The following is an 18150-nucleotide window of genomic DNA, read 5'->3' on the forward strand; positions in this document are numbered from 1 at the left end:
CTAAAAAGGGTTAAAAATGTATTTGTTTTAGTTTCCAAAATGGAGCGCAAAAGTCTTGAAATGTAATTTTAACAATTTAAATAGCTTAAACAAACATTTAGAAGTCTATTAATATAGTCTAGTCTTTTGTATCATTAAGATTTTTGGCAGGATTTTTTTCTGAAGCAGTTAGGCTATATATATATATATTTTTTATATATAACAACAAATACTTAACATATTGGATTTAATTGTGGTAAATCAAAAAATTAAATAATATAAATCTAATTAGATCTAACAACTATGCTCAACTGTTCATGACTAACTACTGGTCTGGATTTTCTTTTCAAATTCAGTATTTGAAGCCACAGAATCAATGCATAACTTGTTGGCGAAGTCGTTTAAAAGCAAACGTTTGTGGCTATTTTAACGTTAGAAATAATAATGTTAAAAAATAATTAAAAAAAACGGTTTTAATGTGACTTGCAAACCAAGCATTTCATCTGTTGGTGTCGACAGCACGCCGGAGAGGATGCTATCCGAAACTTATCGCAGCAATAAATCAATCTCTTTGTCACCTGGTTATTAATATGCAGATATCGCGCACTGATTAGGATGATATAGGCTACATGACCGTTTTGTGTCGTCCCAAGATGATAAGCGCACAATATTCCGTCTGCGTGGTTGTTCCCGTAGCGCCGCCGGCTTACCTCTGAGCGGCTGTGTTCGCATCCAGCACTCCGGCGCCCTGCATCCATGTCCGGACAGCGTTCATCCCGGCACCGATGGGCTCCTCTTTCATACTACTCCCGCTCCTTTGAATGCTGTCTTGAATCCCGAACATGAAAACAGACTCCTGTCACCGTCTCAGTCGGCGTTGGCTTCTTTTGATCGCTCCGTTAAACAAGACAAGGAGAAGTGTATGGGTGAGCAGGTGTCACCGCGTTTGTCTCTATTAGCGCTTCCTCTCTGAAACACAAAATAGAGCGACGTGCCAAAAGAAACGCGAGATGTCAACATCCAGGTTTGGGAACACCATGCAACAATAAACAAACAAACAAAAACTGTAAGATTAGACTTGGAGGTCCCTTTGGTCTAGCGTGCGCAAAAAGTCTAATGTCACTTTAAGAAACAATAGGATCAAGAACGGGCTTCGCTGAGGGTTAGATCAAATGTCATCATCCAGAGACTTTTTTTCTCTCTCTCTTTATTTTCTCCTTCCTGTCTTTCTCCACAAAGAGTATTCTCTGATCAAATCACATGAATGAGCAATATGAAATCAAGCAGGAGAGGTGGACCCTTGTGAAGACAGCTCCCTCGCTGTTCCCCTTGTTCAAACGGGAGTGATTTGTGTCCTTTCCCAAAGGAATCCGATTTGACTGTCTCTGGGAACTAAACACAAGCAAACTAACCCCAAAGGGAGGAGGAGGATGAGGAGGAGGAGGAGGGAGTGACTGAGCACACAGGGCCGCCCCCCAAACATAAGTAAAGCCGAACTACCATTAGCTGTCCATCCAACCACGAAGCCCGTCGCCTAATTAGATATCACAGCTCGCCCTGCCCACTTAGCGAGCAGCGCGTTTAGAGCGAAACCCAGAAAGAAGTTATGCGCGCGCCGCGAGTTAATGTCACGAGGGTAACTGCCTACCGGAGCGCGCGATTGAAGCCTATTTGATGCAGTTCACATGAACGCTGAGTTCTTTTTTTATATATATATTTTATTATTATTATTTCAGAAACAGCACAGTGAGTTTGTTTAAATAGTTTAGGGATGAGCTAGTGTGTGGATTGTTCAATAACTTTCTTTCAAGGGTTGGACTTTAAAAGGAATTTCTCCAGGAAATTTCGGGGCGCAGTCTGTTGAGGTTTGTCTCGCGCGCTGTACGAGTCTTTTGGCGCCCCTATCTATCATAAAGACTTTTTAAACAAAACACACGTTTTTTTGTTTGTTGTTTTTTTGTTTTGTTTTTGAGAAATGTGAATGTAGGTCTAAATAAAGTGATCAATAATACTATTGCTTGTTTATTTATTTTGTTTATTTACCGATAATTGTCCTGAAGCAAAGTGCTCAAGCCACCTACTGTTGCCATGGTTACCTGCTAGGAAAACTGTTTTTTCTGTTCGTCAGCATCTTTACATCCAGGTAAAATAATAAATAATAAACTCTTACTAACTTTTGTAATCTAACTTTTGTGGTTAGCGAAACAACCGCAAGGAACCACAGTCATATTAGTGTATTGTTTTATTTAAAACACGTTTGTCAAATAAAATTAATCAATACCATGAAGTAAACAGAGATCACCTGTCATCGAAATAATGAGACCAGAGTTTTTATTAAATGTATGTATGAGAGACATCCCATGTGATATGCTTGACAAATAATGTAAGGTGATGAATAATTAGTGTCATAATTATTAAAGATTTGTCTTTTTCATAATTTCAGCAGATCAATTGTTATCAACTAAAAATAAATAATACAATTATTACTAGCATGACAAAATTATTTAGGCCTACTACAAAAAAAAAAATAAGATTGACGCATGCAATGTAGGCTACTATGAAACGCATGCAACCTACTATGAAAAAAACGTCATTGCAGATACAGAAGTCATGTAGCCTATAGTTATTATAATCCATAAAACATCTGTTCAGACAGTAGACATATAAAAGCATCAAACAAAACTGGAAAGACGCAAACAATTTAACATCTGCTTTCTCAGATAAATAAAACGACAAATACTAGCCTATATAAAAGTAGCCTAAATGCTGGGAGCGCAGAATCCTTTAAAAGCACGTTGTGTTTTTCATTGTTCACACAACAGTGTTTATAACTGTATAGGCTACTTAGAATGCAACTATAAAGCTTTAGCCTCTTATGTTCAAAAATGAGCATGTGCGTGTTGGAAATGGAGACTGAATAGAACTTCAACTTATAGGCTAAATGAAATCCTCCACAGAGGACGGAGGAAATATAACAGAGTCCGTCCAATCCAGTGCTGGTCCGGCAGAAGGGAATATCTGTATTTATATTCCCACACTGCAGTTTAAAGTGGCACAAACTACACAAGGAGTCCCGGTAGAAACGGTGTATTTTGGACCGTATATGTCCAAATAAGAAACAGACCTGTTATTTAGTCTATCAAAAAACATTTTATGCATCACTTAAATATAGGCTAGGCTATAGCGTATGTATGTGTGAATGCTTGGGAAAAAAATCAATGCAGCCTACACTCTTTTTTAACGTGTGCCCATATTTATTATACTAATCGTATAAAAATGCTCAAATTAACTTTTACATAGGCTAATATAGGATTAACTAATTCTATTACTGACAGCGACAACTTCGATTTGATAAAAAAAAAAAAAAAACAGATGTCCACATAAATCACGCTGTCGTTGATAGCCTAACCATGTAGCCTAATTGAATTCAATAACCATAAAATAAATCATAATGTAAAACAAAGTTCTTGTTACGTCAACATATTTTTTTGGGGGAAAATAAATAAAAATAAAAGCCTGTGAACTCTGTCAGTTTTGAGTTGCCTAAATCAGTGGGCTACAACTTAAAAAAAAAGAAAAGAAAAAAGAAAAGAAAAAAAACTAGGCTATATAGGCTTTTTTCGCGTCAAGGTCAGAGTGCAAGAAAGCAGCTCGATAATAATTTTGTTCATTAATGTAAAATTTATATGAAATAGTTAGGATTACCTATTACCTTTGATTACCTATCGATTAGCCTACCTTGTTGTGATCCATCTCAGCTCAACATTAGGCCTATGCCATTTAGACTAATTGACAAATAAGAGTCTCAGTTGGTGGTGATTATGACTAAAATGTGTGTATTTTGTATATATAATAACGACAAAAACAATTTTTGGTTTGTGGAAAATAAAATAAATCGATTCCAGAGTTTCGGACTTCACAGAGGATCGGACACAGGAGGCGCGCGATTAATCGTTGACAGCCCAACATTGCCATCTTGTGGCCACACGGGGAAACACGTTTAAAAAAAAAAAAAAAAAAAGAGTGAAGTAAAGATATTAATCTAAAATTATTTACTACTCGCTCGTGTCATTCCAAACCAGTATGACTTTCTTTCTTCCTTCAGTGAAACACAAAAAGAGACGTGAGGCAGAATCGAGAGCCTCAGTCACTATTCATAATTTTTATTGCATTTTTATTTTTTATTTTTAATGGTGAATGAAAAAATCATAAAGTAACAGATTTAAACGTAATTTTACCGTATTTAAACGTTTAATTTTAACGTATCAGATATTTAATTAGACATACCTAAATTGTGATTACTTTTGAATAAATGTACATTAGCCCATAACAAAATCCTTATCAAGATATAGGTTTGAAGAGAGAGAGAGAAAAAAAAGATACTTTGTGACACTTGACCTTAACATGGCTTTCCTGCTGAATGACAAAAAATGTCCCACAAGGATTTTGGATACTGCCATCTTTGTGGGGACATTTTGTCCCCATATCGTAGGGTTTACCAGGCCACACACACACACACAAACCAAAACGAGAGGATGAGAAACTCACACTGGTGTGGACCCGTGAAGACAACATAATTTATATTCTTGTTCCGTGAGAAAAAGTACCTAGGGAATATCTGGCCTTTCCAAAATGACCGAGTGCTTTGTTCCTGCTTTTCACATGTATTTTTTTTTTTTTTTTTACTTTTTTTCTCCATTATACACAAAGGTCAGAGTTCAAGGCTAACTTTGATCAGAAATATGGAGACGGGTTAAAGGGTAGCGCTCTTTGATTTGCTAATGTTTCCTCCATTCTCCCTTCCTACTCCTCACGCTAAAGGGAGTTAAAGTGCTCACACAGGAAAAGCGGATAAACGCTCTCATCTGCCTGCACTAGACACCTCACACTGCAGTTACATGTGTGTATGCCATCACTTCAAACTCTTACTGACGCATTTCCAAATGCATTTAATAAAGCTACAGTTAAAGAGTTACAGCAAAAGAACAGCAATGACCAGAGGTGGACAAAGTACACAACTTCCTTACTTGAGTGAAAGTACAGATAGGCCTACTACTGGTCAAATATTACTCCGTTACAAGTGAAAGTTGTAAAGACCGATTTTTACTTAAGTAAAAGTACAGAAGTACTCGTTCTTAAAAGCACTTAAGTATCAAAAGTAAAAAGTAAATGTCAATGCATTGTTTTATTATTGTTGCATTGTTGTATGTAATACTTCAAGTATGTATCTATGCCTGCCTACCCTCTTATCAATATCAAATGTATTTCTAGAACACAGTTCCAGTAGTGGGATTGAATGTGAGATTGAATAAGTGCACTCAATAACGTCCACAATGGTTTCGGACACCCAGATGGCTGTTCCCTCAAATAGTGCCCTATTTAAAGTTTTTTGGCTTTCTGACGTCAACCCGACTTTCATTTCCAACCAAAATGCAACCAAAATGATCCTGACTGACGTTACTACTTTCTACTTCACAGAAATGTAAAAAGTCCGATATTTGTCTTTCAAATGTAGTGAAGTTAAAGTAAAAAGTTTCCAAAAAAAGAATAATACTCAAGTTAAGTACAAATACTCAAAAAATGTACTTATACAGTACTCAAGTAAATGTACTTTGTTACTGTCCACCTTTGGTTATGACTATGACGACTGTACAGATTAGGATTGTACAGTAGCTCTACAAGGGGGGAAAAGACAACAAGTCTTCCGACCTCTGAAAGATTGTGAGTGGTCAGGAAATGAGTGCATATCCTGTCTGTGTCTCTTCATCAGATGTTTTGATGGTTTCCGCAGTCTGACATTACCTCAGTACTCAGGTGTGGGTCTGTTTGATTCATCACAGGTGGGTTTAAGAGCCCTGTAGGACTTATTACACTTCAGACAGGCCCTGAGAAAGAAAGCCAGGACAAATGTTTCATACGTTAGGTTTGGATTTATTCGGACATTCCGGTTCACATTCAGGCTTCAGGCATATTTTACTGAATTCAGCTGCAATTGAAACAAAACATAATTTCCATGCAGAATAAAAGCAAAGGAGGATAAATTGAGAATGCTACTAATTATGGCCTATTATTCTCACCAATTTCATATAGATTTGCTTTTTAAATGAAAAAATATATGTAACAGCTTTTTTTATACAATCAGGTGATCAAAGCTTACGTATCAAAAAAAAAAAGAAAAAAAGAAGTGGTCAAAATAATATATGAAGCTGTTAGTCATGTTATGGCTATTTCTAAACGAAACACTACAAATCCTGAGTCAATTTAGGCATCACAATTTTTTTTTTTGTAAATTATGAAAATGGATATTCATGTGTTTTTCAAAAGATTTGCTAAAGGTAACATTAAACATCATAAGTATCAATCAATAAATTATCATCATCATCATCACCATCACCAAGTATGTTCCAGGATCAACAAAGATGTTGATCCTGAACAACATTCCAATCAACCAATCAGATTTGAGGGACAAGTTTACAGTTTATGTCAAGTTTATAGTCTTACAACAAGGGTTAGGGGCTTCTGCACAATTCTTATTCCCATATCATTTCCCTCTGATTTTTAGGGAGAAGTTAAGGGAAGGGATAGGTTTAGGGATAGGGTTAACACTACTTTTTCAGACAGAAATGATGTTCAAGGATCAACAAAATATATTGATCCAGGAACATGTCTTGCTTGGCAAAATCAAGGTGAACGTCTTTTTACAGCTCAGAAAGGCACAGTGAAAGAAAGCCAGAACAAATGTTTCATACATTAGGGTTGGATTTATTCTGACATTCAAGTTCACGTTCAGACTTCAGGCATATTTTACAGAATTCAGCTGCAATTCAAACAAAAGTATAGCTTTCACATAACATCATTCCACGTTTATGCTGTATACGAATATACTTTCCATTCTCATTCAGATTAGATTTTTAAAAGAAAAAAAATATCTGTAACAGATTTAAAAACTGTGGTGTTCCACATAAACAGATTTAAAGCCAAATGTCATTCATTTAACGAGCTATATTAAACATATTAACTTAAACGGCATTCGCAAAGTGTGCTCATACATTTTCTAATGTATTCATGTTCACAAATGCGCTAAATGCCAAATACTGTCGAGAATGAATTTGACTCTAAAACCGTCCCCAGTGCTGATCCACAGCCAAAGGCACTTCCCACTATCACCACTAGAGGCGTAGCGATCATATGAGCCTGAGGCCGCTTCATGACACTCGGTGCTGTTTAACACTGTACTTTTTCATATCAAAACTCTACCACATATATATGTGTACATGGGTATATATTTCATATATAACTTGATCCAATGCATACACACCAAAATATTTGGTATCAGACAAGACAAACTTTGGAGGATTGCTTTATGTTACATTAGTGCAAATGCAGTGGCATATACTGTATATTTATATATTTTTTTCTCTCTCAAGAAAACAAATAGAGAACAGAAAAGAGACGGGCTACTGCTATCGGATGCTGAGAGCATGCTAGTGCCAACAGAGCATCACAGCCCTATATTCAAGGGTCACATGATCACATTCAGGTTGGTGTTTGCTGGAGATTGTAGTTTCATAATAAAGGGTGGGGAAGAGCTGGTGTTTGGGAAGATCCAGATGTGTGAGGGGTGAAATGATTCTTTTCACCTCTGGATTCTGTGACCGTTTGGATGAGAGGGGGACTGTAGAGGGGTTTTGATTGTATAGGTGTCCAAGGAGCATTCAGTGTGCGTAACCGTCACAGAAAGCCGACAAGTTTCCCATCGGACATTCTGCTGCAACACAAGTCTTTAGGCCAGCAGTGTGTGAGTTAGGTTTGGCTCGAGGCAGGTTTAGGACTGGGAGGAGGAGCAGGCAGGAGAGGCATCGTCTTCTTTTAGCCCAGCTGCAAGGTCTGACGCTGGGGCGTGAGTGGAGTCGTCTTGCTGGGGAACCTGGAGGCTTGAATCTGACTCTAGATGCTGTGGAGGATCCAGATCCAGGGTCTCTTGTGGTGGGGCGTCCTGTGTGGAAGAGGCGGACTGTGATGAGCCTTTCAGCTGGTTGTGGCAAAGAGGGCAGGTCTCCTGCACATACAACCACTTCTTCAAGCAGCCGGCATGGAAGAGGTGACTGCAGGGGGTGATCACAGCTGACGTCATGTCCTAGATTCAAGAACAGAAAAGGTTAGATCTTAAAAAAAAATTGTGCTGCCAAATTGATTAATCGCATCTAATATTAAAGTTTGTTTACATTATATAGGCTATGTGTGTGTATATATTATAAAATGTATTCATTTCATAGTATATGTGTATAAATAGATGTCTGTGTGTATGTATATATATATATATATATATATATATATATATATATATATATATATATAGAGCGATTAATTGAATTGACAGCACTAAAAAATATACTGATAATAATTTTTGTTAAATAGCAATATTATAATGTACAATATGAAAAATGTATATTCATTTTGAGATATATATTAAAACAAATTATAATCATTATTATTTATTCTTATCATCACTATTATTTTTATAATAATGGAAAATTCTATTATTATTATTATTAGTATAAGTATCATCACATTATATCCTATTTTTCCACATCGTGCCTAACAACGGCCCTTAGCTGTTCTAAATTCATTGTAAAGCACGGCTTCACAAGGCTTATTGCTTTAGTCAGTACAGTGTATTAAAAGAAGATGTCAATGCCTGCATTGGCCAGATCTATGATGGAGCTGCGGTGATGTCGGGGTGTAACAACGGGGTGAAAGAGGTGCCTCGCGCATTATATCGGCACTGTCATGCACATAGACTATGTGCTAGTGAACTGTGTACGAAATATCCAGCCTGCTGCTGAGTTTTTCGAGATTGTACAAATGCTCTACAAATTTTTTTTTTCTGGTTCAGTGGTCCATGACATTTTCAAGAAAAAAAACAGAAGGAGCTTGAACCATCTGAACAGCCAGTCGAGTTGAAGAAACTTAGTGAAACACGTTGGGCATGTCAGCACTCTGCATTGTGGGCAATACATTTTTTTTTTTTTTTTAAATCACTCCCTGGCATTCTGGCCACTTTGCAGGATGTTCGAGTGCAAACAAATACGAGGCGAAAAACAGATGCCAGGGCAATGCAGGGGCTTATCGACCAACAATTTGTTTTGCGCCTCATTTTATTTGAGGACATTTTACAGATCACCAAATTTGCTTCAGACCAGCTGCAGTCACCCAATCTGGACATCTCATCAGCAAGTGATCTGATCCAATCTGTCGTCACAGCACTATCTGAAAAACGTTCCGAGGAATATTGGAGCGATATACAAAACCATACAAATGAACTGTGTGCCAAGGTTGGCCTAGCATCGGGGAGCATACCACCACAAAGGAGAGATGCCCGACAACAAAGCCAAGTTTTTGGCTTTTATCAAGTTGTTGACAGACTGGTCAGTGAATTGACGAGACGCTTCTCTAAAGATGCCGACGATGTGATGATGGGGGTCTCCGCTCTCAGCCCATAACACAAGTGATTCTTAGACAAGAAGTGTCTATTGCCCATGGCACAGTTTTATGGCATCACTAAAGAAAATTTAAACAGAGATGCACCAAGAACGGCGTTTGCTTGAAAGAAAAACAAAACAAGAACACTCGATTAAAAACACTTCTGAATTGCTGTAACTTATGGAACCATATAAAGATGCGTTCATGGACTTGCACAAACTCATCTTGATATCCCTGACACTTCCTGGGACATCTGTGTCATGTGAGAGATCTTTTTCCCATCTCCGACGCTTGAAAACGTATCTGAGAAGCAACTGTGGGGATGCCCGAAACAGCGACTTGGCACTTTTGGCCATCAATACACGAATAGCGAAGGCTCTGGATGTTCAGCGCATCATTGATGCATTTTCCGTCAACCACAACTATCGTCGCATTGTCCTGGTTTGAGACTGTTAATAGTAAGTGATCATTGTCACCAATTTGGTGAATACTGATTCCCCGGTGCTCTGGTGCTTTTTGATGGCATAATATTGCCCTTGACTGAAATTCTGAAATGTTGTTCAATGAATGTCAATATGCAAAATTCTTTATATATATATATATAATTAATCGCGATTAATTGAATTGACAGCACTAAAAAATATACTGATAATCTTTTTTGCTAAATAGCAATATATATATATATACACAGTATAATAAAAAAATTGCGCAGCTCCCCATGTCAATGATCTAGCACCCCCTTAGCACCTGCGTTAAAAATTATCTGGCGCCGCCCCTGCTTAGAGGACTGTATTAACAAGAGCGATGCACCCTAACTGAACCCACCATCACTCTACCACAGAAATAGACAAGGAATGTACCTGGACATCCATCACAAACACAAATCGTCACATCCACACACACCTGGTAGCAGATGGAACAGATGTCATTGTGTAGTTGGAGTTGTTGGTGAGAAGCTGTTGGCAGGCTCTTGATCTTGTTGACAGCATCTCTGCGGAGCAGGAAACTCTGCCAGCCCAGCTGGGCCCTCAGCCACACATTATAGTAAGAATGGATGAGCACGATGGTAGAGCCCATCACGGTCCACTCCCCAAACACAGTCTCGGACACACCGTACGCGACAACACACAGCGCAACCAGGAACTCCAGCAGCCTGTAGGTGCCGTTCACCCAGTAGATGACATCATCCATGTTCTCCACCGGAGCCTTGCGGAACTCCTCCACCATGAAGAGGATGTAGATCAGCAGTGTTCCCAGCACCTGGCAGTGAAAGAGTTCAAAACAGAGGGACAACAGATGAATTTCACATTACACAAATAAAACTCTCATAATGGTCAACTATAATAGGCTTTTCAGGCTTAATGACCAGAAAGCAGGGACTTGCTCAGTGGATGGCCGACAATGGCGCTCCAATTAAACAAATACTTAATATAAAAATACAATTATTTATTTATTAATATTTGTTGTTAATAAATGTTATTGGAAATGTTATTATTATCAGTAAAAATGCAAATGCCCAGTTTATCACTATCTTATTATTAAATGTTACTAAATTAAATATTTAAATAACACTAAATATTCTATTTTTTATAATTATACATAATTATTATTAAATGCACACAAAATAGCTGTTAGCTGACTAAAATGATATAAGTAAAGGAATAATGTAAATAAAATTAATATAAATAAAAATACGGATAAAAATTGTACGAATTAAAAAAAATATATATATTATTCTGTTTATTAGCCTGGCTGTTATATCATTCTAACAACACTCATGCAGAGATTCTTCACTTGCAGAGATTCCTTTAATATAATTTTGCATTTTATTTATTTATTTTGGTACTGACGTCATATATATATTTCTTTTTTCAAAATGAAGTTGTCGAACATTCTTTTACATTCACCCCCTCACATATAGGATGCAAAGATTCTCTTAAACCAGAGTTTCATTTCTCCTTTCTTTAAGAATAAACTATGTATATTTCATTTTTTATGAATTACAGGGGTTTTATCTCTATACTATGCATAAGGTTAGCGGAAAACAAGAACATCATCCAAAAGAAACTGGAAGGTTTACTTTATATAAGAAATATTAGAAAACATCATTAGAGAGCTGAAAAGAAATCATATTATACTCTTCATGGTATAGTGTCTTCTATTAGAATTGCTAAGGTTACCAAAATCCTTTAAAATCTTCTAAATTGTTTGTCAAGATTACATTGAAATAACATGTCATATCAGGAATAAAATGTAAAAATAATGGCATCATAAATGTTGCTATTCCAGCTAGAACCATGCAAAAAAAAAACAAAAAACTTTTTGTCTTGCTAATGCGCATGTGCACATATACTGGCACTTTTAACCCAACGGCAGAACTTCCTACAGCACCATATTGCGTGTTTCAATCACTCCCATATCATTTTCTGAGTGTTTCTGACACAGGTTTTTAAGGTTAAAAAACACAAGTCAGTAAAAAACAAAAACAAAAAAGAGAGAACTCTTAACTTGAGTGCCATGCTTTTAGAATGCAGTGTCAGTGATGCTGCAAAAGACACCAGACTCAAGCGCAATGGTCAAACGTAGAAAAACAATGGAAAAGCAATGCAGTGGAAAAAGCTTTCTGATGGTGTGTTTTTGAGTACCTGTAGTGAGGTCAGAATGCTGGAGGAGATGATGATAAGCAGCCAAAAGTCCATGTGAAAGAACTGACATATCATGTAGGACATGTAGGCCGGGAACACCAGCAGGAACAAGCACAGGCTAACCGCACGGAAATGCTTCCATAAACTCCTGTTGGTAATGATGATTATAAAATAATCAGAATACTGAATTACAACGTCCACTTGCATAATACATGACTTCAACCTTCATTGTTATGTACTTGTCTCTGGAGGCTCCCAGCGCCAACACTATGGGATCAGCTATCTCCAGCATGGACTGCAGGATGGACGCCACTACAATGAAGAGGATGATGCTGAGGAGGAAGGCTCTGTGGATGACCTTTAGCTCGATCAGCCCAGTCTGAACAGCAAGGATCAAAAGAGTGATTCCCTCCGTCATGCCCCTAATAGAGAGATGAGGAATTGATGGATTTCTGTGAGTTCAATGATCAATTAAGTGATAAAAAGGTGCCATAATGAATCAAATATAGACTCCATGCCAAACTGTTTAGCAGGGTTATCATAAAGGTGTAGTTTAATTGGGGGACAGAGTGGCAGCTTAATTAGAGGTACAAAGCGTGAAGAAAAGTCCGAGCTCATTTACCGAGATTAGAGGCAAGTTCAAATCCTGAATTTTGGGATCGGTAAGATTTATTAATCAAATGACATTTTTGATAGTAAAGATGCAAAAGATTTCTATTTCAAATAAATGCTGTTCATTTGAACTTTCTATTTATCCAAGAATGTCACGTTTTCCACAAAAATATTAAGCAGCATAACTGTTTTCAATATTGATAATAATAAGAAATGTTTCTTGAGCACCAAATCAGCATATTAGAATGATTTCATAAAAGACATCCTTCAAAAACATAAATTATAATTAATAAATAATAACAATTATATTATTATTATTATTATTAATAATAATAAAACATATAATTTTATTATTAAACCAAACAAAATGGCAACTGGCAGTCAATGCTCATCATGCACATTCCTTACATGGAAAAGAAAACCTTTACTCTATGTATAACAACTTGCTTAGTTTTCTTTTCTTTTTTTTTCATGAGAAAAAAGTTCGGAGGAACAAGAGGGTATATGAAGGGTACATGATACCTGTGCATGGTGTTGTCATTCATGAAAGCCCTGTAGCCCTGCAGGTAGAACTTGCAAAGAGTGAGCACTCCCAAAGCAACAAAGGACACGGTGAAGACCAGGCCCAGCAGAGAGTACGGAGTACAACAGCACTCTGCAATACTGGAGAGCATTTACAATTTAAGTTGCTGTGTACCTTCATGAGACCAAAATCAAACATTTACATTTACTAACATTTTATCAAATCAAAACTTTATAATGGAAAAAAAAAATCAGGGACTCTCATATATATATCTTATTCATCTAATTATGCTCAGGATTTATGAGCAGAGCAGCCTCAACTTCCACTCACCTGGTGAGAAAAAGGAAGAGCAGCCTCTCTCTAGACGTGGGCTGGTCTCGTGTGCTAAAATATGTGTAGATTTGCAGAGCAAACAGAACCAGCCAGAAACACATGAACAACACAGGCAGAACCAACTGATTCCACAGAGACATCCCAAGAGCCAGCAACCCATAAACCTCCACCACCTAACAGAATGAGGCAGAGAAGATCTTAATTCTTGATTCTTTGATTTGACATTCTCAAGTCTGCTCTAAAACTCACTCTTTAAGCCTCTACTGTTCCCTAGAAAGGCACTGTCTAACCTGTGCAAGCTCCCGGTATGCTGTCTTGGCCAGGTTAAATGGCACCAGCAGGTTGGAGGCCAAGAAGTAGATGACTTCCAGGCCTGTGAAAATCATGGCAAAGCGATTGACGAAAACAATGGTCTCCAAAGGGACCAGGCACAGCCTGGCCACCAGAGGAAGCAAGTGCGCTGAGAACAGCCAAATGCGCTTGGTCTGCATCACACAGGAGCATAAGGTACACACCACCAGCTGGCCTATTCAAACATACACAGAGAAAGAAAAAAACATCGTTTTCATAATAGAATTGAAGATATAGGCATTTTGGTAATAATAAGATTACTAATGATACCAAACTGCAATATGGTACATTAAAGCAAAGCAAAGCACCTGCATCTGAGCTGTGTGTTCCCTACTGTACTCACTGACGTTAATGAATGCATCTGTTCTTGCTGGAGTTAATTAGGCCCTACAGAATTCAGAGGAATGGCTGAAGGATTCAGTAGCACTCAAGAACTCAATGAACACACTAGTGAAAGAGCAAGCAGTAAACTCAAGGGTGAATCTCACCAACAAATGCTAGGCTAGGCTTATATATCACCACACAATGAAAAGGGATTATTTTTTTATTTTTTTGCATAAAGAAAATTAAGCCTATTAAATACCTATTAAATCACATTCTAATTACTGTAATGCAGTATGAAAATCACCCTGTCTGTCTGATTCTGTACATAATGTTTATTTCTAGACAAATCAGCTAAATTTAAATTCAGTACAGCAATGGAATAATATATTCCTAGTACCTTACCCACAATAATGTATACCTAGGATTAAAGATGATGTACTTTATAATTATCTTTTTTTAACATGACAGTAGGCTACACTGAAGAAAATAAAAAGTTACTTTGGACCAACTTATAAAATGATGTTGTTCTCAAATTCTATTCATGGTTTGGAATCCAAACCTTAATTTTTTATATTAAATCATATATTATATTATATTATATTATATTATATTATATATATATATATATATATATATATTAGATGCAAGTAAAAATTTTACTTACAGTAAGTGGTCAATATAATTTTGTTGTTGTTGCTTTTTACAACTTAATTTCACCTTAAACAAAAGCTAAATTAGCTATAACATGAAAGTAAAATTTTAACTGAAGATAACACTAAAAACATTTGTTAGTCAATGTTTAATTCAGTTAAGACAGGAATATTCTCTTTGAAATACCTTAAATGTATATTTTAATGTCTTTTAAAAATATGCTTCATCTTTTGTTATGTGCTAACAGAAAAAGACCTAAATAAATAAATAAATAACTGAACAAAACAGGTTTGCACTGGTAACAATGATTTTAATTTAAGCCAATATAAAAATGCACTTTAATATACTGTGCAGAAAATTTGAGGACAGATTAAGGAGGGTATAATCTGTTTAATTGTAATGAAAATAACATCATAACGCAAAAATCATAATGATCTAAAAACAGATTAACATGAACTAACAATGAAAAAGTATTTAATCTTGGTTAATGTTAATTTCAACACTTACCAATACATTATTAAAATCAAAAGTTGTATCAGTTAAAATTATTGGTAACACTTTAAAATACATTGGTTAACAATAGATAACTATATGAGTTAACATGAACTAACAATAAACAATACTTGTACAGCATTTATTAATCTTAGTCAACAGTAATTTTAACATTTACTAATACATTTTTAACATCCAAAGTTATATTTGTTAAAATCAGTTAATGTACTGTGAACTAACATGACCATAAAATGAACAAATATATTTTTACTATCTAATATTAACAAAGATTAATAAAAGCTTTAAAAATGTATTGCTCATTGTAAGTTCATGTTAGCAAATGCATAACTAATGTTAACAAAATGACACCTTATTGTAAAGTGTTACCTTAATATTAAATGGGCCAGAGCTAACATGAACTAGAACATGAACCTGAGCTAAAATGAACAACTTTCCACATGTAAAATAAATGGTTTAATTTATTATATATTTTTATTTTATTTTAGGGTGAAATATGACCTCGACATGTTCTTGATGTTGAGATTCACCCCTTAAACAGTATAAAAGTCAAGAGAAACAAAAAGAGTGAGAAAGAAGTCAGAAAAACAGTTGATGAGAAAGCATGAGTCAAAGGAAGGGAGAGATTTATGAAATGCAGTGAAAGAGAAAGTGAGAGAGAGCGAGAGAGAGTGTGTGTGTGAGAGTATGACCTTCTAAACAAGGGGAAGGGCTGACAGTATTTGTGAGTGAGAAAATCAAATCAAATAAAGGAAGTGAGCAGGAGAGGTTTTGACTAAGCTGGCAAAGGATGGTACTTATAGCAAAAGTGATGACAAGGGAAAATATGAAATCTGCATCTCTGGCACTTGTGCAGCGTGTTTGAGGGCATGCGGCTTATGAGAGGGGAACAAGAGCGAGAAATGGCTTGACCTCTGACATCACATCCCAAGACATGCAAAACTACCTAACTCTCCACAGTGACAATGACACTGCATGAGCACACGTTCAAGAAAGACTGAATGAGAGCAGTAATGAGTCGGTGTGAGTCTCACACAAGACAGGAATATTAAAACAGAGTGCTTCTCTTGTGAATGACTTGAAACACCCATTTGAAGTCAACATGAAATCAGAACTGATCCCGTTTACTTTATCATAGTCATATTGTGAACGATTTATTGGTGTACATTATTTTTGATAAAAAAACAGTTGGTGTATGGAATTTTTAATCAGAATGTAATAACTTGCTCTTCCTCTAAAACATCTTTTTAAGTGATATCAATATGACACATGAACATTTCAATCAGTCCTCTTCTACTAGCGATGTAGCAAAGACGGAGACAGTAGCAAGAATGTACATTTTAAGCTCTTTAAGTTTCCCATCTGCAGACTTTGAAGGAGGAAGAATATTAGAGAGGTTGCAAGTGTATTACAAGTGTATTGTATTTTTTATGTATTACATTTTTTTTTTTTTACAAAATATTGCTGTTTATTAAAATGTATTGTTATACTGGTTCAAATAAATAAAAATGCTATATATTTTATATTATCTAATATATTATTATTATCATTATAAATATATATATATATATATATAGTGTGACATTAATATTTATTTTATGAATTTAATTATATTGATATTAAAATTGTTCATATTAATTAATTAATTACTTATTATTACTTAATATTAAAAATGTATATATTATTTTGGTTATCACTCTTACTATTAACTTGAATGTTTGCCTCAATATACTTCTAAGTGCTTAATAATAGTTAGTAAGGTAGTTGTTAAGTTTAGGTATTGGGTAGAATATGGTCATGCAGAATAAAGCATTAATATGTGCTTTATAAGTACAAAAAAACAGCCAATATCCAAGTAATATGCATACTAATAAGCAACTACACTCTCTGAAAAAAAGGCACAAAAGCTGTCACTGGGGCAGTACCTTTACAAAAGGTAAACTTTTGTTCCTTTTAGGTACTAATATGTACATTTTAGGTACTGGTAAGGTGACAGCTTTTGAACCTTTTTTTCTGAGAGTGTAGTTAATAGTGATAATTGGACCCTAAACTAAAGTGTTATCATCATTTTTGGTATTATTTTGCCCAGCCTTAATAGCCCTATTTCAACAGAGCACATTATTTGAAAAAAATTTTTTTTATCAAAACATAAAAACTTAATCTGAAACAACTTTTTTTCAACTGGTATATGCAACAACCACTTTTCACAATCCATTCAATAGATTTTTCTCACTGAATATCTTCCCCCAGAAATCCTTCACATTATACGGAAGTAAAAATGGGATACAAACAGCATTTCACATTGACTTTAAAATTGTGATTTAGTCTTTGGGGACTTTGTCAGGCACTTACAGATGAGCGCAGTCGTGAAGCGGTTGATGGACAGAGGCTCCAGGTACAGCGGGCCCTCGTAGCCTGACTCCAGCTCACTGCGCACATAGTCCCTGAAACACAGAACAGAGACCTTATTCTAACCTCTCACAGCGTGACATTCCCAGAGTCATCACAGCCTGTGGAGGATCTATACTTACAGCCCGAGTGTCAGGCAGAGCAGAGCGGTGGAACTATCAGTCCGTCTGTTTTTATCAGACTAGAATTCCTGAGAGAACATTCACTTATATAACCCTCAGCTGAGTCCCACTGAGCACAAAAACCACCACCACTGACATTCAGAAGTCGAAAATAATCCTTTACCTTTAGATAAGGGATTTTAATAGGGGGTATGCAATAGGGATGGGC

The 18150-nt window shown here is 36.1% G+C and overlaps 2 protein-coding genes across 5 annotated transcripts in view; both read right to left on the reverse strand.

Annotated features, from left to right (window-relative positions):
• Positions 1-1391, reverse strand: part of ebf1a (EBF transcription factor 1a) — a 132033-nt gene extending 130642 nt beyond the window's left edge. For all 3 annotated transcript variants that reach the window (XM_082178554.1, XM_082178553.1, XM_082178552.1), the window contains exon 1: positions 690-1391. In XM_082178554.1, coding sequence (XP_082034680.1) covers positions 690-823 — 134 coding nt within the window. In that variant the 5' untranslated portion in view covers positions 824-1391. The remainder of the gene's footprint in view (positions 1-689) is intronic.
• Positions 1392-6720: 5329 nt separating this feature from the next.
• rnf145a (ring finger protein 145a) overlaps positions 6721-18150 on the reverse strand; it is a 36465-nt gene continuing 25035 nt past the window's right edge. For both annotated transcript variants that reach the window (XM_082177685.1, XM_082177684.1), the window contains exons 4-11: positions 17764-17855; positions 13866-14101; positions 13573-13748; positions 13242-13382; positions 12347-12529; positions 12108-12255; positions 10366-10722; positions 6721-8116 (exon numbers count right to left, since the gene is read on the reverse strand). In XM_082177685.1, coding sequence (XP_082033811.1) covers positions 7805-8116; positions 10366-10722; positions 12108-12255; positions 12347-12529; positions 13242-13382; positions 13573-13748; positions 13866-14101; positions 17764-17855 — 1645 coding nt within the window. In that variant the 3' untranslated portion in view covers positions 6721-7804. The remainder of the gene's footprint in view (positions 8117-10365; positions 10723-12107; positions 12256-12346; positions 12530-13241; positions 13383-13572; positions 13749-13865; positions 14102-17763; positions 17856-18150) is intronic.

The sequence above is a fragment of the Leuciscus leuciscus genome (genome assembly GCF_965113295.1).
Source record: "Leuciscus leuciscus genome assembly, chromosome: 8".
Classification (NCBI taxonomy): Eukaryota; Metazoa; Chordata; class Actinopteri; order Cypriniformes; family Leuciscidae; genus Leuciscus; species Leuciscus leuciscus.